We start from the raw sequence: 26,321 nt of genomic DNA on the forward strand, positions 1-26,321 counted from the left end.
CAGTTGTGCTTGGCTTGCCTAAATGAAATGAAATGTTTTATATACCATACAGAGTTAAGCTTGGTGTCTGGCACCAGGAAATACTATCTGAGGACTCACTCAGGATACTGTTCAGAGCACCACCAGCACCACTAGCATGGGTCATACCTGTCCCGCAAAACTAATTGTTTTTCTTCCACCAGCGTGAGATCACTTTATTCAGCTACATGAATTAATTCTTGCACTTTTTTCCTTATTACAGAGACATATATTCAAGTCTAGGCTCTTCCATGAATAGAACTTTTCTTGATTACTGTCAACGTTTCATTCCATTGTGTCATCTTGTTTGTCTTTTGACGTTATAATTTCCTTATTTTACAATGTTTTAACTACATTGGCTGCAACTGTTAAAAGAATAACTAGTGATTTTGGGGGTCAACTAGAAAGGCTTTAAAAGGATTTGATTAGGCAATTCATTTTACTAATGTTACAATAACTTCTTTTTATTTGATTATGTAAATGAGTGTTGGTGCATATCCACTTTGGCAAAATTCTGCAAAGTTTAATCTTCTAAATAAAAAGCTTTCACTGGCAGAAACACTTGAGCTAAGGAATGTATCTTATCCAAACTCTAAGGTGCTCCCCATGAGGCGCTCCAAAATATTCGTATTCAGGAAAACAAAGGCCAAGGTTACCTGGCAAAATTTACCACAATGCCTTTCCTAGGGTAAGGTTCAGGCCACTGTCCTGAAACTAAAGTAACTTAATTCCTGAGCAGCAACAGAGATGGACACAGATCCATGAATCTGCTTTCTCCCATCCTCACGTTCAGCTATCCCCACCCAGCAGCTGCTCCAGTAGGATAGCTTCCCAAAGAGTTTGTGAACTCCCTGCTCCAGAACTAGGAGAAATGTTGTAAGGTCTCAGAGACATGAAGTGAACTACAACTATGGTTAGCAGTAACATGATACAACCTGTCATTAAAACAGCTATCCTATTGTCTGTATCAAATCACAAGTTGACCTCCAGTCTCCCAAACAGTAAGACTTCCACCCTGACTCCATTTTATGAGATGGTCTTTAATATACAGACTGCTTTTAAAGTCTTCACCTTTCTCCACCCCACATTTGCTTATGTCTTAGGTAGATAGGAAATGGATCCATCTCCTCTGAGGCAGAAGAGAGGTCTTCTGATTTGACTCCATTAGGAAGGTGGATTAAGACTGAGGCAGAAGATGACCTCAGGTCTAACAGAGGTCCTTAATGAGGGCTGAAAGTAAAGAGGGCAGGAGATTTTTTAACATAGACTGAAGACTGGAGACCAACAGAGGGCTCCTCCAGGCCAATGAGGTGACAGCGCCACAGCTGACGACCTTACCTGTGCAATGCTGCAAAGCTGAACACCAGAGAGTGCTGTCAGCCAGAGAAGGAGCAGAGGGGAATGATGCTGGACAGCCCTGCCTGGTAAAAAATAAATGACAGAGGGAGAGTAGTGGACTCTCCTGTAATGAGGAAGAATTCCTTGTTCTTGTTGGAATAACATGGGAAAGGTAACAAGATGGGTACTGTTGGACAGATAGCCTCAACAGGAGCTCCAGGCCTAATGGAAGATGTTTGAGCAGGGAGATATGTCTCTCCACACAGCATGGGAGGCTTTTTAGGATTACATATACCACACAGGACAATGGCGTTAAATTGGAAATTTTAGAGGACAATCTCTTTGGTGTGATGATAACCTGTCACAGGAGGAAGTTAAACTATGACACTAGCATGCAATGAAATCCTTGAGACGTGGAGGAAAGATCACAAAGGTGGAACCTTTGCAGTACCCCACCTCTTGCCATAAGCACACAGAATGGATTTATTATGGCTTGCTTTTTCTGTATTGGTGTTCTCATGCCCACAACGTTTAATTATTAAAGTGTATTCATTCCTTTTTGTAACTGAGTAAAACATGAATGAATTATGGCAAACATTTTAATTACTTAATAATGCTCTAATCAAAAGCTTAACAACTCTATCTGGAAATATAAGTTATTTTCCCAGTTTGATGTCCTTTTATTTCTCTTTACTGATTTTTAAGGGAAATGCAAGCAAAAGACTGACATAATCTGAAGTAGGCACTGCTCACAAACAAACTGGGGTTCCCTGTAAATCCTAGTACATTGAATGGCTGAATAACAGTCCCTTTTTGGAAAAGCTGGCTCATGAGATGTGACGGAGAGGCAGTTATTCCTGAACTTACTTCTCAGTGCAAACACAGATAAAAGATGGGGTTGCAAGCAGAAAAGAGAAGGCTTATTTTAAACAATCTCTTCTCGTTGCTCAGATTGCTCTCACTGTCATACATTGAAATACCAAGGGCAATGCTGCCAGTATTTGAGTGTGGGCTCTTTCAGTACTGCAATTCTCAGGAAACGAGTGAAATAAAATCTCTCACATTAAATACTAATGCTCCTACATCTAGTAGCATTTCATAAATTTATTACAGATTACCCTAATGCAGGCTTATGCCATTGCTCATATAAACACACTGTAGGAATTACTCACTTGTTGCTCTGTAAATGTCTTACAGTTGTCCATATAAGACATGAATACAAGAAATATAAACAAAAACATATGAGCAAATTGATAGTTCAGCAGTAGTCACATAAAGCTATACTATTTTAAACTGTCCTTATATTACAAAGAACCAAGCTGGAAATAGTTAGCTTCCATTTAAATAATTGTCCAAAATCTGTGACAAGAACTTCTAAAACATCAGTAATCTTAATCTAGTGGCATTGTATGTATGCATGAAATACAAATAGCCAACTTGTACTTTTACAACTTTTACTGGCTGAAATCCTACCCCATTTAAATTAATTCTGCCAAAGACTTCAGTGTAGCTGGGAGTTCATTAGGTGGAGTATAGACATTATGCCCACTATGATCCATCCTCAGTAAAAAGGTAAAATTAAGCCTTATTCACACCCATATTAAAGCATCAGCCTGTTTTTTAAATAACACTTAGGATTTCTTTTATAGAATACCTTTTACATTATTTACATAGGATGAATACAAAGAAAGAGAAGAGAGGCTCAGATGAAGGCTTTTCAGTATTGGCAAGCGTACTGTAAATACTGACTGGTTGCTACCCAAGCCGCTATTTAGCTGACTAAAATGACCTCTATAGCATGCACTCTTGCACAACAGTAACACAAATGTCAGAGATTGAAAGTTAATTCTGTTTTAAAGAATTCCACTACCGAACAATATTTTTAAACAGCAGTACTCTCCCCTAAAGGAGCAAAAAGTCGGTAAATGAATGTTGAATCTATGAAAATTTTAGTAATATTTCATTTCCCTAAGCACTAAAGAGCAATGTCAATGCTATTGCACTGCGTCTGTACAGAGCTGATGATCTGCATGGTTGGATCCCAACCCAGAGAAGAAATGTGATTACAGGTCTCTGGTTGTTGTGAGCTCTCAAAGAAAGTACCGCTAAATTTTCCAAGTCTTAAAAATATCCTGCAGTAAACCAAATTTCATCTGCAAGGTTAGGTCTCATTAACAACCTCACAAATCCAGACAGATATGAATCTCTAACTTGTCAAACGAACAACTGCGTCTCACAGAGCAAGGTCAAACACTCTTCCAGCTTTTAAATTAATATTGTATAGGCTGTGTCTTCCTTTGAACATGATTTTATATTCTACAGAAATACGCTACCTATGGCTTTTAGGAAATCTGATAATCAAACATGAAAGTTCAGTAACAGCTTTATGTATTTTAGATTACTTTCCTACAGAGATTTGAGATTTTCCTGTTACATTGACAACCACGTCTACTTTCTGGAATTATTACACATTAACAAAAGTCTCTGTGTATTATTTCATGTGCTCCTTATGATTTATGACTCATGATTCATTAATGAAAGCATGTAGCTGAATATTTCCAAAACAACAGAAATCTCACATCAACTTTCTTGGACACTGTAAATAATTTCCTACATAAACTAGACTTTTGTTGATCAGAATTCAGGAAAGTGTCTTATATCATTTAGCTGTACCTTTCATTAACGTACTTTAAAACCTTCAGTTTTCATCATTGCTATTATTTTTCTTAAGCTCCTATCCATAATGTCACCAATTACTTAAAGCCAAAGAGAAAAGAAGATTAGAAAAATATAAGCTACAAGTAGGCAAGAGAACATAAATCCCACACAAAGCAGAAAAAAAAAAATTACAGTGGGTTGTATAAAGTAGCACCAGCCATATGCTTTCAATCATATCTTGCCACAGAAGGGTTAAAATGCATTCAGAACCAAATGCATTTTTAAATAACCAAGCTGCTCCTGGGCACAAACATGTATACTGACTGGCTGCAAACAAACCAACCTACCTGCAGAGACGCGGGGACAGTCCGGCAGCATGGACTCCACTGAAGTATCCAGGGGCTCGGAGCTGGACACCCAGTTGCAGCAGTTCTGTAAGAGCAGGCAGGCAATTTTTGGGTAAGCCAAAAACTCAGCGCAAAAATAAATACAGACTTTGTAAGTAAGGACAATGATCACATCAAAATACTCAAGCTAATTTACATAGCAGTCCCAACAGGGACCGGAAGGTAAACTACACTAGCTTATTCACACTAACTGGCGATGAAATATTGTAGTTTCATTCTAAATAAGTAAAAAGACTAAGACCATAATTCAGGAGATTTGTAATGTGCTTAAATAGCATGTCTTTAAGTGCTACTTTGAGTGCCAGTGGACTAAAGTAGGTGCTTGGACCAACCGGTGCCTGAATTACTCACTGCACATTTTAAGCTTTTTCTTTCTGTAGTTATTAAGTAAGTGTTGATATAAACACTGAGCCTGCTCGCTTGCCAACATTAAGAAATCAGAATTTTTCAGGGTGTTTTGATGGAGTACACTGTGGAAAGCATGGTTGTGAAATCACAAAACAACAGATTATAACTGAATGAAAGCCATCAAGATAGCAGATTAATATTCAAATAATTGGAAATATAGCTGAGATGAACTGGGCATGAACATTTAAAAACGCAAATACTAGTCTTTGGGGAATTCCATTCAGGAAGCATTTACATTTACCTTTCATTCCTGAACCTCTGAGTAGGATGAATTTACCATGAATTTTTAAAATTATTTGCTCCAAATGCTATCTATTCATAGAAGTCTATTAATTAAACAATAATAATAATTTTTAATTAATAATTTTTATTAATTTTAATTAATTAATTATTCTTAGTATTAAATAATATGCTTTTAATAAAATATGCTGAAACCACACCAAATCTACTGAATTGAAGATTTAATTATAAAGCAACTACATTTTTAATAGGATTGCCTGCTGAACTAGGAGATCTACATGGCTTCCTTTATTACAAATCTGAGTTTTTCCTTTCTGAAAACCTGATTAACTTCATTAAGGGGGAAAAAAAAAAAGCACAACTTTTTGGAAAGACCCAATGAATTATCAGACAGATTTCTAAAAAATCATCCCATCAATCATGATCGTAAAAATGGACGATTGCTATTCTAGTAAACAAGCATGTATTGTGTATTTGTAGATGCTTGCTGCCCTAGTTGTGCACCATGGAGTCCGTCCTCACTGTGGAAAGATCCTTGACTGGTAGATCAAGTGTCTTATTGTATTTCCTTAATTCATTCTGTCTGGAAGAAGATGTCAGCTGTGTTGCAGTGAGGAGAGAATTTCAAAGGCTTCAGTCCCCACCAATAAAGGGCGAGGAATGGCTTTTGAATAGATTTGTCAAGGCAACCCTACTGTTCTGGGACCAGGGAGAGCAGGAACAACATAAAGGAAGGGTTGCTGTATGAGATTAGAAAGTGAAGTTCACAAAGCATGGCAGATTTTTGTAAGAAACAGTAGATCAATGAAACTATTGAACTCGATGGAAAAAAAAAAGAAAACAAACACATTACCCAGTAATGTAACTTTTTTAGTAAAAAATGGTTAAAATGGAAGTATTTCACAAAGGCTTTAAGGTTTAAAGTAGTAAAGCATTATACATTTTACAATTTGCATGTATAATTTTAATTAACAGCTGAATGTGAAATTGCAAATGTAAGATGGTAGAAATTATAAAAGAAGCAGAATTTTTATGAAGTATTACATTCATTTGAAATAAGTAAAATTAATATTAACTACTGATAGAACACTACATCAGAGAACTGGAGATAATACAGAAGATTAGCACACAATTAACCAGCTTTTATATACAATGTGACACTTGCCTGTAAGAAATAAGTATTCTCGAAAGCAGTGTCAAGATATGTAAATGGATGATTTGTTTTATCATTCATCACAGCTCCTAATAAATTCAAAAATCATGACTTCTATAGGTACTAAAAATAGGCCACCAATGATACAGGAGAGAGAGCTCCAATGAAGGATTACTTTTTTAACAATTCATTCTTTCAATGACAGCAATTAGCCCTACAGACAGGCAGCGATTAGGTGTATATTTTAATTATTATTCATTTTACCAGTAGCCTTAAACCTGATTAAAGTAAGAGATATCCAGGTGATATGCTAGTCTTAATACCACTCAGCCACACTTCACATATGTAAAATTCTTCTTTCTTATAGGAGATTTTCAATGCTAATGTAAGTTATGACACTCCATCCACTTTTTAGGCCATTAATCATTTAACTTATTCTTTAAGATCTACCTTCTGCAAATGAAATTAAAGGTAATGCACTTGTCTTATTCAGACTAAATGCTTAAAGAAAAATGGAGTTGTCAGATTCAAATTACAGGATTTAAAATTTCAGTTTTACTACATAACATATATTTTAAGGTTTTGATTTCCCATAAAGAAAATGGGGATTTTTCTGACAGAGCCTGTAGGGGTTACCATTCTTTATATTTTTAACATTTAAGTCAGAGCTGTCAGACTGCATCCCAGGTGATTCTCTATTCCCATCAGTCACGGCCTATAAAACTGTAAGGTTAAGTTGGGAATAGGCAGCCTATACACACAGTTTCACGAAATCCACAGGAAAAAGTCAAGTCTAACAAAAAGTTCAGGATACAACTAGTTTAAATTTGCCATGTGCACCTATTGTTTTAGGGTTCTGCAACAGGAATGTAGAAAACTTGGACATGAGCCTGACCTGGTGAGCAAGAGACTCATAAACAGAAGTTTAGTTGGTCTCACTTTAAAAAACATGATTTTAAAAATCTCAGCAACCCCATACTTAAGTATTAAATGAATAATGAATGCGTGGCATCATCCTTCATCCAAGGGTGGAACTTGTTGCTTGCTGGCCATGAACCAACACCAGATCATCTTGGACCAACTAACTGTTGGTAGGTGTACAGTAGCAAATACTCTGACTTTTCATCAGAAAATCTCAGAGCACTTCAGAAGTAACTGCATCTCATAAAACTGCTGAGAGAAAGGATTTTTTTGCCAGTTGTTCAAATCATCAAACTGAGTCACAAAGAGCTTAAAGGGGCTTTTCCATCATCGCCAGATCAAGCCAGGAGCACTGGGTGCCCCCAGGACTTTGCTCCAGATCGGCAGTGTGTGGGCTGCCTTGGTATATGTACCTATATTGCTGTGCAGCAGGAAGAAACACTGGACTTGATTCTTATTATTTTGACTGCTGTCTTTGAAGTTCAGAAATGGCTTTAATCTCAGTTATTTTAGGGGCTGGTATGGGCACACAATTTCCACGGTCCGGTAATGTGCTGTCTTTCAAACCCTAAAGAAATGGAAGAGGTCAGCAGACAAAGACATGTTTATAGAGCCATATACAGACGTATATACTGCAACTCTTAAAAAAAACCTGGCCTCACCTCTCGCATCCACTCTCGAATAGTTTTCCCAACTTCTTGATGCCACACATTGTGAACAGAGTCTGTTAACGCCACAGCAGTTACCTTATTCTTTACTTCTGCCTCTCGTTGAATCATCTGTTAAAAAATATTGGCTTTAAGTTCTTTCTTTCTATTGAATAGAGTCTGCTTAGTCACAGATAATGATCTTAAATTAAAAAAGAAAGAGCAATACAAGTTCAATACTTGACTTCACTTGTTTTAAAGTTTATACAAATCCTAACATCTCCCGAAACACAGAAAGACCTAATATTTTTGATAAAAGAAATAATACTAACTTTTAACTGACTGAACTATTCAGTCCTATTATTTTCCATGTGGCTTGACAATTCTAGGATTAAAGGTATCATAGTGAAAAAATGGAAGATTCCCTGAGGACACCTTTTACAAGCTTCTCCAAGTTCCTATTTCTGTGCTTCAGGGAAGCTGGTACCCGTGGTTCACTGTAAGCTACTCACGACTATCATCTACTAATTTTCAGTAGATTGCTGTAGTTTTTCTGATGTACAATCTTACTTTGACTTGTATGGTTTTTTTTCTTTTTCTATCCAATTTAGCTACCTTGCACTCCCACCATGGTCCCAAAATTCTTTGTGGTCTCTCTTACACATACGTTTACCCAGCTAACGCTGGAGCCTCTCAAGATTTTCAGGATATTAAAGAGCCTCTGTTGTTGCAAATGACAGTATGACTAAATAATATTAGTTCTAAAACCAATTAAATGATTGCTGCAAATAACACAAGCAAACTGACAAAGATGCTGTGGAATTCAGCGCTGCTCTGCAAGATAAAAGGGACTAGGAAAGAAAAGTTTGATATCAAAGAGAGACAAAAAGGTTTTAATCTCCTGACACGACTGACCCTAATTTGTAACACTGGATCAAAGAAAGTATAATGAATTATACTTATAAAACCAGCATTTCACAACTAGTGTCTTCATCACTGTGTATGCTGCACTAAAGTTAAATGTTTTTTTCAGCTTCCTTTTGTATAAATGGCAACATATACAACATTTCTAAAACCAGGCACTCTTTGTTCATGCTCTAGTAACTGTGTATCAGCATACAGGACTGCACCTCCGAAAGCACTGCTCTAAAAGAGACTTTTACAATGGGGATGTGAATTATATTTTGCATCAGAAACTTCAAAATAAACACCTCGATCCAGATTTTTGATACAAAAGTAGAATTTATCCATACCTTAGACAAACTATCTCCTCGTTTCTTCAAAATACCACACATGTAAACGCTTTTGACCAAACACTTACTTCCAATTCTCCATAACCGCAGCATGATATTCTGAATTATGTCTTGGTTTGTTTTTTTGTTTTTTGTTTTTTTTTTTTTTTGTTTACATTATGTATATTTTAAAATCAGGGTAATTGAATTAATATTCTAAGGGAAAAACATTCACCACTACTTGTCAGGTAATGCCAATGCAGAGCACCCCATTCCAGATAAAATCGGGTGCCTACCTTCCCCAGTACTCTGTCTTGCATAATGTAAGTATTATATGACTCGGGAATTCAGCTGAGCTTAGGACATCTTGGGCAAGATGAAGAAACTCTTAAGAGTAATCTTTCTTCATGTGAAGCCTTTCCATACATACCATTTTTTTCATCATTTACCCTCCTGTGGGGCACATTGAATATCTAGAATTTTTGGAGGATGGGACCTAACAAGTATGTGCATGGGGGACAAAAGCACACATTTAGGACAAAACAGCATCTATTGTAAGACAGTGAGCTTCTTTCAGCTGTAAAATGATACTGACATTTTCAGCCAAACATCTGATACTGTGCACTAAATTTCACTGTAAATATAAAGATGGCAAAACTCCCTCCATTATGAAACTGTAAGTAAGAACAGTGAATCTTTCAGGGCGATCTTCAGGCCATTGCAGGAACCACCAGTGATTCTGCTAAACTGGGGATGAAACCCTGGAGCTCCAGAGCAAGGTGGAGCCTCAAAACAAAGGTTTTTATTGATGCTATAATCCCCCTCCCCAAACCTGTGTGGACATCTCAAGCACCAATAAATGCTTCATCTCTCAAAGGGCTGAGTCACTCAGACCTTCGACCAGCCTGGTTCAGCAGAACTTGGACTCATTATGAATATCTCATCTGCAAGATTCTATTCTATTCTATTCTATTCTATTCTATTCTATTCTATTCTATTCTATTCTATTCTATTCTATTCTATTCTATTCTACTGTATTCTACTCTATTCTACTCTATTCTATTCTATTCTATTCTAAACAGGTTCTTTACAATTACACCAAATGTGGTTGAGATCTGCCAAACATCTGAAGATATTGGTTTTTAGACTGCAGCTTTAATGTCCCCTTTATCAGGCAGAGCTATGTGCATGAGATGATCACTGAAGAGATGACCCTTTGATTGCAGGGTAAAGCCATGGTGCTTTTGGGAGGGCTGTGGCTAGTCCTTTCTTTTACCAGCCATCACAACGATCCAACTGCTTTACCTTTACATAAGACGTAAGGTAGCATCCCCCTCCTTCTCTGAACAGGACAGCAGCTGCAGAAAGACCTTCCACTGAAGGGCTGCAGGTCCTGCTAGGTTGTCAGGAGCTTGTGTTTCCAGGCTTCTCCTATACCCATCACCACATGTGGTATGCTTAGGGGACCAGACCATCCATTCCACATAAGAGCCATAAGAGCAGCTCAGAAATACTACCAGAAAAAAAGTTCTCTGAAAGAGATGGTATCTAAAAACAAGACCTGTAAGCCACACACGCCCAACTTGCACTGTCTGCTGTATATTGAATAAGTTTTAGAAACACGCCATATGTGCTAATATTCCTGTACCAGTGCTGTGCATTCCAGCATGCATTTGGCTGCACCATCTTGCAGAAAACACTGTGATTTAAACGGGCAAAGGAGCAAAAATGTCATTGTCCTCGAAGCGCACGTACCTACCAATTACTCGGAGTTATTACATGCTGGGGGAAGCTTAAAATTGTCACCAGCTCATTGTGCTCCAGCATGACTTCCTCCATGAAGTGCTGGCCTTCTGAAGCACTGCTAATGACCAGCAAGGGGAAAAAATATGCTCTGCTTTGGAAAAGCAGTCGTTTCTCAAGCTATTGTGTCCCACATTTCTGTTTCAAAAGCTAGCCACCCAGTTCATCTAAGAACATCACCTTTTTCTTCAAATCACCAGGAAACACAGATGTTCAGTTCCCTTCTCCCTTTCTAGACCTAGCTCAGGTTTGTTATTCTCAATTGCCCTACGCACGTGGAAGAACTGGCAGCCATCGATCACCATCTCTTCCTACTCTTTCTTCACATGGTACATGCAGTCTTTGCTTTTCTGATCATCTATGATATGGGGAATAATATGCAATACCTGACATGCTGCTGGTGCTTGCTGCTCAGCTTTGTGGATGCCTGCAGAATGGAATTCTCTTCACAAAGATCAGCAAAGAGACTAAGGCTGACAATGTGGGTTTTTTTGATAACTCAGTCACAGTGCTGGGGTCAGGACAAGGGCTCCTGGATGCAGTAGCAAAGAGGGATCGAAGGGATTAACTGAGCTTCAGTTACAGATTTCTCTATGTTCAGTCCAGAAGAAATAAGTTTTGGTAGGCATCTATGCCCTTATGAGCCAGCTTGGAAAGAAAACAGACAGAACCAATACATCAAGTGGAGAAAGGATCAAGGGTATAATCTTCACTTAAACAAGAAGTCTAATGTGTCCATCTTTAAGTGATACAGAAATGTCACAACAGAGCATGCCAAACCCAGGACACTTAGCTTCTACCATAACAGCTTAACTTCTCTGCTATAACAGGACATTAACTGATAATAATAACCAAGGGGAACAGATCCAGGTGATGCTCAAGCAGCAGACCCTCTTATCAGGGATGATAATTTATTCTGCAAGAAGATACAAGAAACCTACGTGCTTTTGGCCACAGAAGCTTCAATACTCAGTGAATGCTTCAGATTTAATGGACTGATAGTTTACAGTTAAAGTATATTTATCTTTTCTAAGAAAAGTTTTGAATTCACATAAATGTAAAAATTAAGTGAGCAGAACAAAATTGTTAGAGTAAAATATATTAACATTCCACACAAATGTAGCACCCAGCTGCCATTCAAATTTGATACAACTACAGAGTTGTACCAAATTCCAAGGGAAGGATACTACGGGATGCATGATTTACACTTGACAGGACTAGTTTTATGCTGTGCACCCAGTACAGTCTTTTAAAGTGGACATGCTAAAACTGAAGATATTTAATAGACCACAGACAATTTACAATACTACAAATGACTTTTTTTCAGTATAATGGTGCTTTTTACTGAAGCAACAACTGCAAACAAAGACCTAAGGATTTTGTCTAAAGTTCATTTTATGCCTTATACTCTTTGTACATCAGTAAATTCCATAGACAGGAAGTTTTCACAGCCTAGGAATTACTTAATTTCTTGCTCAATGCTCATTTAAAAATCTTAAATTATTCTTAGCTGAATAGATTTTGCAGGAAGCCATCTCTCTGTGCACCCCTTTGCTGGATGGCTTACAGCTCTGCTCACTGTCTCCTTACATTCCTTCTTCCAATAATTCATTTATAGTCAGAAGTAGGTAAACTGGCACTTCTCTGGTAGGTAAACCAGTTCTCATTTATTACTGCATCACTCAGTACACAACTCTGGGTCCTCTAAACTTTCCCAAACACCTTTTCTATTCAGGCATTTCCATTTTACCTTTGTCTTTGTGTTCCTTCTTTGTAGTCATAGTAAAGTTTAGCTTTGTAATTTATTAACCATATATCATCACTACTTTATATTTGATTCCCTTAGAACGGCAAGTCGTAGACCAGTGTTCACTGCAACAAGTTAGAACGCATTCAGGCATCTTTTTGAAAGTTGTCTCTATCCCAGTGGTTGAAAATTTGTTCCTTAACTTTGCAAGGGACGACGTCAATTACGTATTCACACAAGTATTCAACTCTATCACTTACATAAGCAAGAACTTGAAATCCCCTAAAAATGCATTCCTGAAATTCATACATATTAATTACCCATTTATGGGTCAACTTAATAAGTGTTCTACTGCTAAACTGTCTGTAGGGTCAGATGGCAATCCTCTGTAAGTTTATATTAGACAATTATCATAGCTTTATAATGACAAAAGGTTGATACCTTTATTATCTGTAGTGTATGCATATAAAACATAGCCTCTTATACACATATTATATATGCAATATATTTAGTGTATATATATTTAGAATAGATAATAAAATACATCTTTGGTATGTATTTTATAGCATAGCACTCTTGTCAAATGAAAGCATCGTTATGCTAAGAGGTGACTCAAAGGCCTGATTCTGCAAACATGAAAATCCATTAATATCCCGGTTAGACTTTAGGTAAATGACCTGTGGGAGTAACTCTTTGCAGCATTGATTCTATACTCTTTATACCTATTCTAACAAATTTAAAATGGCTAAAACCCCCAAATCCTGAGAAAGGTAAAAGGAAGTTAAAACATGCTTCTTTTCTCAGCTGAGACAGACTCCTCTTCACCATGAAGCATATAATTCTCTTTGTTTGTAGCATGAGTTTGTCAATCTGGGATTCCCAAGACCTTTCACTGCTTCCTGGATAGAATTCCTGAATTTCTGAAGTACTCTCAGGTTTTTTCACACCTTAAAACAGAATCAGATCCTCAAGTCTTCATAAAACGTTATTCATTAGGGATTAGAATTACAAAACAACTACACTTGAACAGCACATAGCAAAAATAATAAATAATCCAAAGTTAAACTAGTTCCCATTTTCAATTAGCAACAAGAATAATTTTCCCTAAATGAATTCACAGACATATGATAAAATCCCTGCTTGCAGTAGACAAAGCATCTGATACACACCAGTTTTTAAACAGCAAAAGAAAGTATCTGCAGAGATACAATCACAGAATGACCACAGCCAAGTACTTTCTGATACTTTGTTCAAAGATCTATTGGATGTTACATCTACAATTGTGATAGCTTTCTACAGCAATAAATCACACCGCAATAGTAATAATAACATATGAACATATTAGAACAGATTGCTATAGCGCATCTGGAGTCTAGGACTTGTCACAGTTCACACTGTAAATCAACTTCTGTTGTAGAACTTCTACTGAAAATTTCTACACATACCTTACACTGGGGGTATGAGTTCTTAAAACTGATCATGATTAGAAAAATATTTAATTCTAAAATAACTCAAGATTAAAAAAGCATAAGGGTCATCTCCCTTACGCATAGCTCAGAAAAAAAACCAACAAAAAACCTCTGTACACAAAATTCTGCTGGTATTATTTTGTGAACAGTGCAAACAAAACTCATGGCTGTCTAGTATAAAAGCCTCAGGCTTCAGCTTTATTAAAACTTTAAACTTAATAATGCAATTCTCCTGCTTCTCTTGTCCCTAGTGTCTTACGACAGAGAGCTTACAGAAGAAAAGCCTTCGAGGACCTGTAATAACGTGGAGAACACCAAGTTCCCAAACACAGGCAGTTGTGCTAATAGCTGCAACAGGACCATGGGTAGGGATGCTGGCTCACCTCGCTTACAAACCTCCCAGCAATTTGTCTGGTAGGAACGAAGCCTAACAGTTCAATAGAAAGCCTGTCATATAACATAAACTGGTATGATACTGTGTGGGTAAAAATCTTTGAATGGGTCCCCTACATCTCACCCACAACAGCTCAAACCAAAACAAACTGGTGGAAGGGGCATCCTCCATGGTCTGGAGCACAAAATGTTGGCATTCTGCAGATACTTTCCTTGCAGACCAAAAATCTATGTTACACAAGAGGGCTTGGTCAAGCTCTTCCCATCAAAAGCTCAACTAAAGCAAAGAAAAACCAACCCCTTTTTTAATGCATCTAAACATATTTCAGTGCTGAAGGCTGCTGAGATATTTGCCTTTGGGCTGCTGGAGAACCACAGTGATAGTCAGGAAAGGAGGTCTGGAGCAGCTGCGTCTAGCTGGAGTCAGCCAGTTGGTACTCCCTCCTGACAGCAGCAGTCTGCCATACCAAAATTGGAAATCTGAGCCAGGGAAATCTCTGTATGTCTCACTGACATGAAAATAAAGTTTAGAAGGGTCAACAACTTCCACCTATCTCAACCAGGAACAGAGAGTGAAGCCTGATCAGTTTAAGTGTTAATGTTCCTATGCTGCTGACTGCAGCAGGGAGACTTTGGTTTGCCTCTAACATACAAGCTCAAAAATGGTCCAGTCTTAGGAACATGGAGCTCCACAAGGGCCAATTCATGCTGCCAGGAAGCAGCCTAAATTAGCATGTGCAGCATTTGGCACAACTAACGCTGAAGAGCATCTGATACTTGAGCCGGGTTGTTTAAAGGTAGTTTGGGTACGTCCACTGCAGTACATGAGCCCCAGGAAAATCACATTTGAAAAATCCACTTAGTTCACTAAACCGTATTTCATTTTGTATTCACAGTTAATTTGGACTTGGGTAGTGGAAGATGTTATGAGCTCATGATCACGCCTAAAACTCCAGCACAGCAGAAGATCCTTTGCTGCTCTGGCTTTACCACGCATCTGTGTCAGCAGCATCCTCTTAATAGAGATGCAGGAGGTTTTCTGGCAGGAGGCTGCATCGCCTCTTCAAATGACATGAGCTCAGCCAGCAAGAGCATTTCTCTGTTAGAACAGCTACGCAAAACCTGCACTAGAGGTTTTGCTAACATAGTTATCTTGGCTGGGGTGGCGAAGGATTTTTTCAAGCTCTTAGCTGATACATCTTTGCCAGTAAAACGTTATGCTGTAGGTCATAGCTTTGCTTTTTCTTGGTTTACCTGGATTTCTGAAGCACAGGATAGCTACTTGAGTGCCATGCCTAGTTTGAAACAAAATAATAAAGTAAAGTAAAGTAAAGTAAAATAAAATAAAATAAAATAAAATAAAATAAAATAAAATAAAATAAAATAAAATAAAATGAATAAATAAAAAGAAAACAAAACTACGTAAACTGCCTTAATCAGAACCATCTAGATCCATGACTGAAATTTCAAAGTGCTGTAGCATCAAGAAAGGTCAAGATCTATGTGGACTAGAAAGCAGAGGTGTCTCTGCTTGAAACTGGGAGTGCTCTCAGCCTCTTGCCCCAAACTTGCCAGTCTGGGCTCAGTTTTTGCAAAGACTTTCACAGCCCTAGTCAGCTCTGAGCATGGGCAAATCACAAGCCATCATTTTGAATGTGTTCCCTTGTTTGAACGTACACTGGGTGCCAGACTTTCAGCCTGATCTTGCAGCCATTAGGGACAGTTTAACACCATTTAAGAGCAGGAGTCGGTGCACAGCTGACCCCTTGCAGTGATGCACTGCTGCCATTTTATCAGAGGTGCCCTGTTGTACCCGAGCAAGGTGCCGAATGCCGCCTGAGACCTATTGGTGAGCAAATATTAGTGAGTTTTCAAACCCCGCCAGTTTTCTTGCTGTTGACGGGAGTTGTAGGAAGCTCCAGACTAGGGAGGAGCAGGGTCTCGGGGTGCAGACAGATGATTGAGATAGGGCGACTCCTCCAGTCGCCGCCTGTCAGACTCGCCACGGTAGCTCACAGCTTGTATGGGCTCTGCTAAAGGGTGGCAACAGATAGAAGCTGGGTTGTTGATGCTGCTACCAACCTCGGCCATCTGGTCCACCCATCTGAGGGATGCAACTGCTCCAGGGCAGAGACACTCATCTGCTCCTCAGTCAGGCACCGCGCTGCCACTGTTTTCAGCCCTAGGGATTTGAGCCTGGTCAACATCTCTGAGGTTGTTATTTTGGGTGATTTCAAATTGATTAGGAAGTAGGGCTGGACAGAAATAAACCCTTCTCACACCAGGAGAAAAGTTCTTCCTAAGGTACTTACTTGAGCTGAACATCTTTTAAATTACAGTGGACCAGCTTTGCTGTATCTAAATAACCAGTGTGCATATAAAATGGATCAATAAAACAAGTAATTTTCTCTTAGCCTGTCTTGCTGGGCTCCTCCTTTGCATCATGTGGGGTGAAAACCTCTAAAAAGCCTTGAACCAGAATATGCAGGTTCTTGGAAATTTATTTACTCAGATAAAGTTAAATAAAATACAGTGATCTTAAATCTTTGTGATGACAAATTAGTTGAAATAAACTGCTCCTGAAAATCAGTGTGTAACAAAACCATTAATACACAAGGCTTGAAAATGAAATGATACAAGGGGTTGGATTTTTTTTTTTTATATTTTACCATCACGAAGGTAATGGTTCATATCTAATGAAAAACGTGGCCTGAAGTAAGTTATGGAAGCAATTTTCTCATGTTTTAATAAATGTGTAAATCCAGAACTCAGTCTACAAGTGAACAATCATATTAGTGAAATGAATGTGAAACAATCAAGTAAATAACAGTTTTTACATGTTAAGTATCAAATACAACAGGGTAAAATGGCATTACTTCTTCATTGCTTCTGCCTGAATGGTACATGGAAAACTTTTATTACAGCTTTATGCAAATCTCATGCTGGTGCATTTTTCAATGAAATAGTCAGTTTCCTTATATTTCATTTTATACCTAGAGAAACAGAGGGAATTGCACTGGTTTAACATCAAGAAGGGCAAATCCTCCACAGATTTCTGGATGTTGGCTGAACAAGAACCAAGCATTTATTTTAAGAAGTTGCCCCTATTTTATCACACGAGTACACAGACATGTCAGCCTATGTATTAATTTTTATTAAAAGGCCAGACTTAAAAAAAAAAAGAAAAGAAAATGAGAAAAGCTGAGTGTTAAGCTGAGCACCTCACAGATGGACATGGAGTCTAACGTCCTTGTTATTTAAACACAGACAGCTGGATTTCCACTTCGGCCAGAGGATAAGACAACACTCACTCTTCCTGTCCTTTGAAGCCTCAGCTTCGACTCTTGCAACCTCTGAGTAACTTCAGGAAGGAAAAGTCTCTCCACAGGCAAGGTCTCTGAGCAAGAGGGTATGTAAACTGAAACTTTTGGGGTCACACAAACTCATGGAGATAACTCTCTTTGCAGTTTGAGAATGGCAAATTGTGATTTATTATTGCAGGCAATGAAAAGAGAGGAACAGCAGCTTCCCTCTTCTTTCCCACTAAAATGCTGCTGCTGCATGCACACTCCTTCACCAAAAAAGTATGCGCATGTGTGGCAGAAAACCAAATTACACCAAGCAGACCAGAATATGACCGAAAACTTCTAAGTCTGAAAAAACAGCAAAGCAGAAGGGGTAATACTGGATAGTTTTTTATCAGGGCTCTTTATCTGACGTTAGACATGCCAGCAGATATCAAACTAGATTTTCCACCCAGTTGTGAGATGGGGAAGTAGGAGCAAGGCTAAGAAGGCTCCAAGGAGGAGAAAATTTTTCATATGTAGAAGGGCTTTGTGAAGCAGCCTGAAGGATGTATAACTAATTTAATATGACAAACGATTCAGATAAAGATCTTCCAATTCAGAGTACAGAACAGTCTCTCATAAACAGGACATATTAATACTTAAATGTCTGGTCCATGCCCTGCGCCAGTAGCCACCAGGCACAGATGGACTGGCAAAGGAAGCCCAGACCCTCCACCCTCCAAAAACATCAGGCATGGACCTGCTCTCCAGCAGGTCTGGAGAGTCACAACACACAACTTGCACCTCAGCATCCCTGGACATGGAAACAAGGTGCAGGACCAGGATGCTGTCTCATTGCCATGAAGTTTTCCCTTGTTCATCCTCCTGGCCTGCTCAGTGATCTTTGACCAACCTGGTCATCAGCTTGCTCACATCATTTATTGCTGCGTAATGAAGGAGACCCATGTGCTACTTGCTCTGCATCGCCCTAAGCGTGAGCCCACTAGTCAAATACCACAAATCATCCTTGAGTACTTGTGACATTAGTCAGAGAAGCGATGCCAGGTAGTGATGAGTCAACAGAAAAACGAGGAGTGTAATTTCTTAGAGTGCTGTCATGCCTACGTGTCAGGACAACGGATGCTGCACAAAAGCACTGAAAAATCCCAGCTTCCCGTGTAGGAAGGTACTCATTTATCACATGCAGTTCTTCTTTAGTGAAATAACCTAAGCTCTCGTACTCACAAGCCTTGAAGAGAGACTCTGGCACGTTAAGAGTGGTGCACATTTATTTTCATGGTTGTTAGGAAATGGAAAAATTGTCCTGAAAATTTTGGATTGGACCCTGCCTTTGGTGGTTGCACCCAGGTTGCCAGACCAAGACTTTCCCGTAAGTGTCAGCCAAGGCACGCTGGCTGGCTCCTGAAACCTGGCCCACTAACCAGTGGGCAAGCTGAGATGGCATGGAGAACACTGGGCAACCCTCCCCTCTCACTGCCGGAGCAGCCAGCCAGGCAGGGCTGCTGCGGCAAATGTCTCTGGGCCACCAGGTAGGAACTGACAAAACAGCAGCCTCGTCCTGTGACCACAGGATCTCTGGGGATCTCGTCAGGATGCCGCAGCACTGGGAAGATCAGCCAGCCCTGCACTAAAGCACAAGCAATGTCTGCTAAACTTTCTGCAGTCTCCGAAGTTTCTGGTGTACTTTGAAAAATGGCCTGCTGTGGATTTAACTACTTACCCATCTTTTTAAGCTAAGAGCTCATCAGTTTCGACTTAAGAAGTCTCACTTCAAAAAAAAAACAACTCACAGATATCATGGAAAGCAAAAGACACTGTGTGAAATCTGCAAATTCTGGCCCTCATCAATAAAAATTCAAAATGTTAAAAACATGGGATAAGGTAGAAAGTCAGTCCCTCTTTCCCACAGCATTTCATGCCTGCTTTGTGTGATGTATCTACCAAATGATAAGCTCCTTGAAAGAGAACCATTTTCCTTTTGTTTGGTCCTGAACACACAGTTGGAAGTTTAAGCATCTAGCACACAGAGAAGCATTCCTGTATGCTCTTTGCCTAATTTTAAAGTAAGTTAAACAGAATATACATAATAGCCATTTAGTTAGATCAAAGGCAGCTGGAGCCACCCCTGGCGTTTATTTCCAAACCATTACACTTCACTAGCAAGATATTCCCCATGACCCTCTGATCTTGTAAGGTTCATAAGCAACGCTAAAACCAAAGGCAACCGAGAGCTTTACTTCTGCTCCTTTTTCTCCAAAGTCCTCTTCAGTGATGAACCTGGATAGGTTTTCCACTTCTTTATTTCACCACCAGCACCACCACCACAGCTTCCCCACGGCAGAGCGGGGTCCCGGCGAGCAACATCATGCCACGAGGAGCCTGGCTGTATCCTACCATCGGTTGAAAGTCATCATGTAACTGGACCACGACAACAAGTACTGTCCACAGCTCCTGTCTCTGGGAGACTTGATATCCAGATTCGTCCTCTTATAAAGACAAGACCCTGGTCACATCTCCAGTACTTGGACAGATAAGCCCACTCACTGGACAGGGAAACCTGAAGGCTTCTGCACACTTTGGGAGTGAGGCGTACCAATGGAGTGCATCAGTTTATAACATACTTTAGAAACATACATAGTGCTAAATCACAGTTCAATCTATATGCACGTACTTATAGCCATATAAAGGTCCTTTTAAGCTGCACCAAGAAGCATTGTTATACCAGGACAAATGCCTCGTTGGGAGGTTACTTCAGTTTAACTAAATTCCTTTCTAAACTCCCAAACCCCCTGATGTACAGACAAACCTTACTCTGCTGAAGCCATCCCAAGTCTGCTTACTCCTAAAGCACTCTGGTGCAGCCTCGGAGCTGAGGACCCGAGCTAACCGCTGGAAAAAGAACAGCTTCCCCCATGGAAAGGGAGTGAAGGTTCACGCCAGACTTGAAAGGAAGCTTTCCCGAGCTTAACAACAGCTGTGCCGCCAATGTTTCCAGTTTAATTTTTTTTTCTCCTGTAACCTTTGTGTGAACTTCTGAAATGAATGGCTTTGGCTTATAAACCTGCACTGCTGGACCATACAGCCCCGTGAAGCTGGCAGTCCTTCACCCTCACCTCTTGTATTGCTAATGTTAGATCACCCCCCCGCTAAGGCAGAGGGAGATGCAGGTGCAAGTAAGCTTGAGCAAAAAGTTGTGAGCAGCTCACAAAACACCCTGGTGCTAGGACATGGAGAGATATGGCTCCTGCAGGAGCTCGGGCAGCCTGAGCCTTCTGGTGGGACAAAGTGGTGGCTCCAAGTCTCCGAGAGATCAGATATCATTGGATCATAAATACATAATTTGGGATTTTTTTTTTTCTGCACTTGCTGTGGTTTCCGGAGGGGATCGCATTGCATCACAAGCCAGTTAGCTTGGCCATTGAAGGCCAAGTATGAAAACAGTGACAATAAATCCCACCCATGCCATTCTTGCAAAACATGGATAATGAACATGTGTTGCGGTACACAGGTTTTACTGGCACACTTTTTCAGCTTCGGTTTCAAAGCTGAAGGCATAAGTGTTTTAGGCAAACCACTCTGAACACCAGGAGCTGGAGAGGAGCTCTTGGGAGAGCAAAGACCTGTGCCAGCCCCATGCCAGATGTTTATCCCACTTGCTGGTACCCTACCAAGCTCTGCTCAGCATGTGCATGCGTTTTATTTTCCCAGGTTGAGGTGTTATCAGCAAACTCCAAAGTTTATGGAAGTAATGAGGATAGAGCTGGCTGATGTGATCCATTTGATCCAATGAGGCTTGGATTGATGAAATATCGTTTAGGATTGATGAAATATCTCGTTCTGTACATAAATATCTACTGCAATGTATATGCAGCATGCCTGCTGTCTCAAAAGAAAGACAGTTTTCCTTTGGCTAGTTTTGGGGAAAAAGTCATAGTTTTATAATGGGTTGTGTGCATCCCTATGGACATAAACACACCTCTAAATTGTCAAAGTGATTTCCATAGAAATGTACAGAGCACATACAGCAGACAGTCATAATTTCAGGTTCATATATTAATGAACCAGAAATTACATTCCCTTTATAGCAAGTGTCCTCTAGCACTCCCCTACCTTACAGAAAATAGCACTTCAAAACACTGACAAGAGCAAAGTCTATAAACCTATCATTTAAATATCTGACAGTAAGCACTAGAAAATGTACACTCCAAAGGGCTCTTTTTGCAAGTACTGGGGATTTTTCTCCGTTTTTCCTTGTTTTCAGTATTTCATTTTATAAAGCTTCTCCTCCAACATTTATCTGAGCACACTGTAGTGGTATTAGTCACGTATAGCACGGGAGCCTACTGAAGTTGCAGTCTCATAGCTCCCACAGAGTTACTGCAGCACTAAAACCATCAATAAAAATGTTTTCACACTCTATATGTCAAAATCAATTTTACTAATAAGTATGATATTTCTTCTAAGATGAACAAATTTAGTAATTTTCTTTTTACTTCTATTTTTTTTGCAATTATGATTTTATCTATTCTAGCCTAATATGGAAGGAAATTGGAGTGATACCATGCGGCTCAAATTAAGAGATATCAGTCCAGTTCTTAAGTAAGCTGGTAACAATTTTTTAGAAAGCAATGCTAGTGGAAAGTGATAGTGGCAGTGCTGGGAAGCAGGGTCTGCTGTTGAAGCCCAGAGCAGCTGTGACAGTGCAGATTCAGCTGCACTGCTCCGCTAACTTATTAAAATTATTTTCTGGAAAATAAACCACCAAACCCTTCAATGCGTGAGCAGGTCGTTTATTCCTGCTTAACGGGTCTGAGTTGAGACTCCCAATGCAACGGCTAGGAGTGATTTTCACCAGACATTGGATACAGATTGCTAATGCACTGCACAAAGGCTACTGAAAAGCCATCAGCTGGGAACAGCTTTTGGTCACTACTAAACAGGGGGCAGATTTGAACCAGTGACCTAGAAGTGAAAGACTTTGTAATCTGATTACCAATCCCTTGAGCCATCCCATCCCTCCCCTTTTCTTTTTTACTGATAAGAGAAAAAGAGTCTTATTACCTAAGCAACTTTTGTAGCCTGTTAGCAATGCAAAAGCTTTCATTTAGTGCTTAAAAAGGAAAGTCTCATGGGCACGCTTATTAGCCCATCTCAAGCACAGGCTCTGTATTATTTTTCCCTATTAATTTCAAAATAAATGTATTGGTATAAAAGTGTAGCACAATGCTTTTTCTGATAATGATTTATAGTAAAGTTCTTGCTGATTAAAATAGGTGCTGATGAGAGGTTTTTACATAGCTGTGGAGTCAACAGATCCCTCACTGGCAAATGAAGAGACAACATGCTCCTTTTGTCAGCAAATACTCCAAAGAATATAAACACATTACTGAGGTACGGTGCGTATCGCAGATGATAAGCATCTAAATCGCTTGTTTTTCATACATAAATCATACTTTTAAACAACCATGAAGATGCGTTTTCTCATTCAGAAGCAGGACAGTTTGGTAAGTGTTACAGTCTCATCATCAAATATTATTTTAATGCACAAACAGGATCTCCCAAGTATGCCAAGACCCATTTAAATAGCATTTAAGAGATGATGAAGCTATTGTTTCTCTTTTTCCTTCTCAGTCCTCTTCTCAAGACCCTCAGGAAGAAATCTGGGAGACCTTTTCTGCCAGTTTCCTACCTCTTTTTTGCAGACATTGTGGCCTGCACATTAACACCGCTTCCTTTGGCTGGAGGTAATAAACGATTAGCTACAGCATAGCGGTGCGTTGTTTGTGTTATTCTTCGCTGTACTACACTCAGCCAATGTCTCAAAAATTAATGCAAGTGTATCAGGATCTGAAATTAACTTTTTATAGCCATAAGCAACATCCTGCTAGGAGGGGGAAAATCCTATTATAGCAGTTCTGGCATCTCACTGCCTGTAAACTGTTAGTACACACAAAATAAGATTTCAAATTATAAAATGGTGAATGCAAAAAGAGTTGTTCTGTATTGATTAAACATTTTTTTTGTCTTTTTGCTTATGAACCGATAAAGCAAAACTAGGTGATGCTTGCTCTTGTTAAATGACAGATCTATTACTAAAGATCAGGTAGGAGACCAGACTGTCCAAGACTACTACATGATTATACAGAAATAATTAGACACCCTACATATTTAGAATAAACATGTGATACTATCCTCTGGAGTTGTGCAGTAACTTCCAGGAGGATTTTTCAGAAATTTATATACTCACTGCACTGTTCAAAAATACCTGCGAAGAACTAGAATGGCTCAAAAACATTTTGACATTTGCAAGTGGTTCTGCTGGACTAAAATAAAATACTTTCACTCTGCACAAAATACAACCTACTGTTATACTGGCTTGCCTTTTAATGGCCATGAGTTCTGGCTAGGACAGACTTTTAGAAGTTTATTAAAAAATTACTTTTCTATGTAGGAAAATCATTATGTTTCAAATAGCTGAAAATTAGAACTTATACGTGGAAAAAACTTTAGCTACAATGAACACCCATCACCTCGACTAAGAGGTCATTTGCAGTGATCAGGAAAAGCAGCTGTTAACTACACACTTTTATGAATACTTGGTGTGAGAAAATTTACACACTCACTGAAAGTTAGCAACAGTTAACCAGAAGGAAATATTCTGGATAAACACCAGAGATGTAGAACAAAAAACCACACTAGATTTGATATAGTGCCCAATCCCAAATGGCAGCTTAAGCAATGGATGGTGCTTTAAACCACAGGACTTAATCTCTTCAACTTGAGTGCTGGAATTTCATAGCAAAGAAAAACGCCCGATCTGGCCAGCATGCAGGGCTCTTTATAGCACTTTGCTGACAGCAGAAGACACGGACGAGCTAATAGCAACTCTTGCTGTCTTCACACTGTGCTTGGATGTTATTATTTTGATAAAATGTCTAATATTGGTATCAATTTTCTGATGATTGTGAAATGATACCTGCTTTCATTAATCCGATGAACATGACTATTTGGGATCTTTTGTAAATCCCATCGAAAATAATATTACTAAAAGAGCCCATGAAGGGAAGAAGCATTTGAATTTGGAACAGCAACTCAGATGATTTAGTGTTCTGTAATTAAGAAACATTTTTCCAAGGGTAATGTAAACGATACATGTTTTACACATACCGAAGACGGAGTCTTTAAACTTCCTATTCTTGTCCTCTGCTTATCTTTCTCTTGACCTTTGCTGAAATAAATCATGCTAACTCCTCAGTACTCTCCCCGACGTGTCTCTAACGCTGTGCATCACACTGGCTGGCTGCAAGCACAGCTGGCAGGGGATCTAAACCCCATCGCAGGGCAAACTCAGCCTTCTGGCTTTGCCAAGAATGACATTTTGAGTTTTTTGTTTTTTTTTTTTTTTTTTTAAATTGTTACTGTACGGGACGCTTGATTTGGTATTTGTTTGCGAGTACCGACGACTCCACCCATTATATTAACACAAGGCTAAAAACAAAACAACAACGAATTAACGAGCCTAGAATTTCTTAATAAGAATGCAATTGTTAATTAAAGGAAGAGCGCGGGATTCAGCCGCGCTCTGCTCGCTGTCCCAGAAGGATGCTGCAACCGAGGACACGCAGTGCCCTCTAGTGTCACCGGCTGCCGTGGGCCCCCCCGGCGCGGCGGGGACCAGCCGTGGGTCCGGGAGCACCCCCGCCCGGGAACACGCGTGGGAGCGGGCGGTGCGTCTGCACGGCTACGTGTGTGCAGGGCTGCGTGTCTGCACGGCTACGTCTGTGCACGGCCACGGCCCGGCGTTGCCGCCCGCCGGCAGGCGTTGCAACGCCGTGCGCCAACGCAACGCGCGTCATGTACTTCTATACGGGGCATATGTGTGCCCGAGCGCGTGCATGGGTGTGCTCATTTATTATTCCACGTCCGTGTATATGCACACGTATGCGTGCACACACGCGTGCGCACGCACCGAGCCTGACATGGCCAAGATGTCTTTAACGTTGCAGGCGGCTCAGAAAAACATTTCAGCGCGGAGCAGCAGGCCATGCATGAAAGCGGGTGTCAGAAAGCCCGGCAGAATCACTCACTGTGAAGATGTCTAATAGGAACTGCTGAATACACAATATGGGCAGCATGGGCTGAATGGATAAATTGGAGCGGCCAGAACACAGTCAGAAGGTTTTGAATCAATCAGAAATTATAATTAAACCTGTAATGAGTGTTTTGACATCTTCCCCCCTTTTTTGTTAATTGGAGGTTAACACTATTTAGACTTTATTACGGTCCAGTATCAACAATTTTGTAATATAATTTCTATGCCTTTTAGCAAATTACCTCAAACTTTACTCTTTGGATATAAAAAATAGTCCCTTAGCACTCTCAAAAATTTCTTTCTGACAGGAAAAATTCTATAAAACTTCAGTATGTGTTTTATTTAAGCTGAAATCACAATGGAGTCACGCTAGGTTTGTTTAATTTTTCATTTTACTGCATAAACATTTGACAAAGAGGGAAAGCTATCTGTTCATCTTGTGAACGATGGTATACGTCATATGTTCATTAGCATTCATGTCCTCCGT

At 39.5% G+C, this 26,321-nt stretch overlaps 1 protein-coding gene across 4 annotated transcripts in view; it reads right to left on the reverse strand.

Annotated features, from left to right (window-relative positions):
- Positions 1-26,321, reverse strand: part of ARB2A (ARB2 cotranscriptional regulator A) — a 267,706-nt gene that overhangs the window by 67,763 nt on the left and 173,622 nt on the right. For all 4 annotated transcript variants that reach the window (XM_082337420.1, XM_082337421.1, XM_082337422.1 and 1 more), the window contains 2 exons: positions 7,806-7,922; positions 4,362-4,446 (listed from right to left, as the gene is read on the reverse strand). In XM_082337420.1, coding sequence (XP_082193546.1) covers positions 4,362-4,446; positions 7,806-7,922 — 202 coding nt within the window. The remainder of the gene's footprint in view (positions 1-4,361; positions 4,447-7,805; positions 7,923-26,321) is intronic.

This window comes from Platalea leucorodia, assembly GCF_965183815.1.
Source record: "Platalea leucorodia genome assembly, chromosome: Z".
In the NCBI taxonomy this organism is placed as follows: Eukaryota; Metazoa; Chordata; class Aves; order Pelecaniformes; family Threskiornithidae; genus Platalea; species Platalea leucorodia.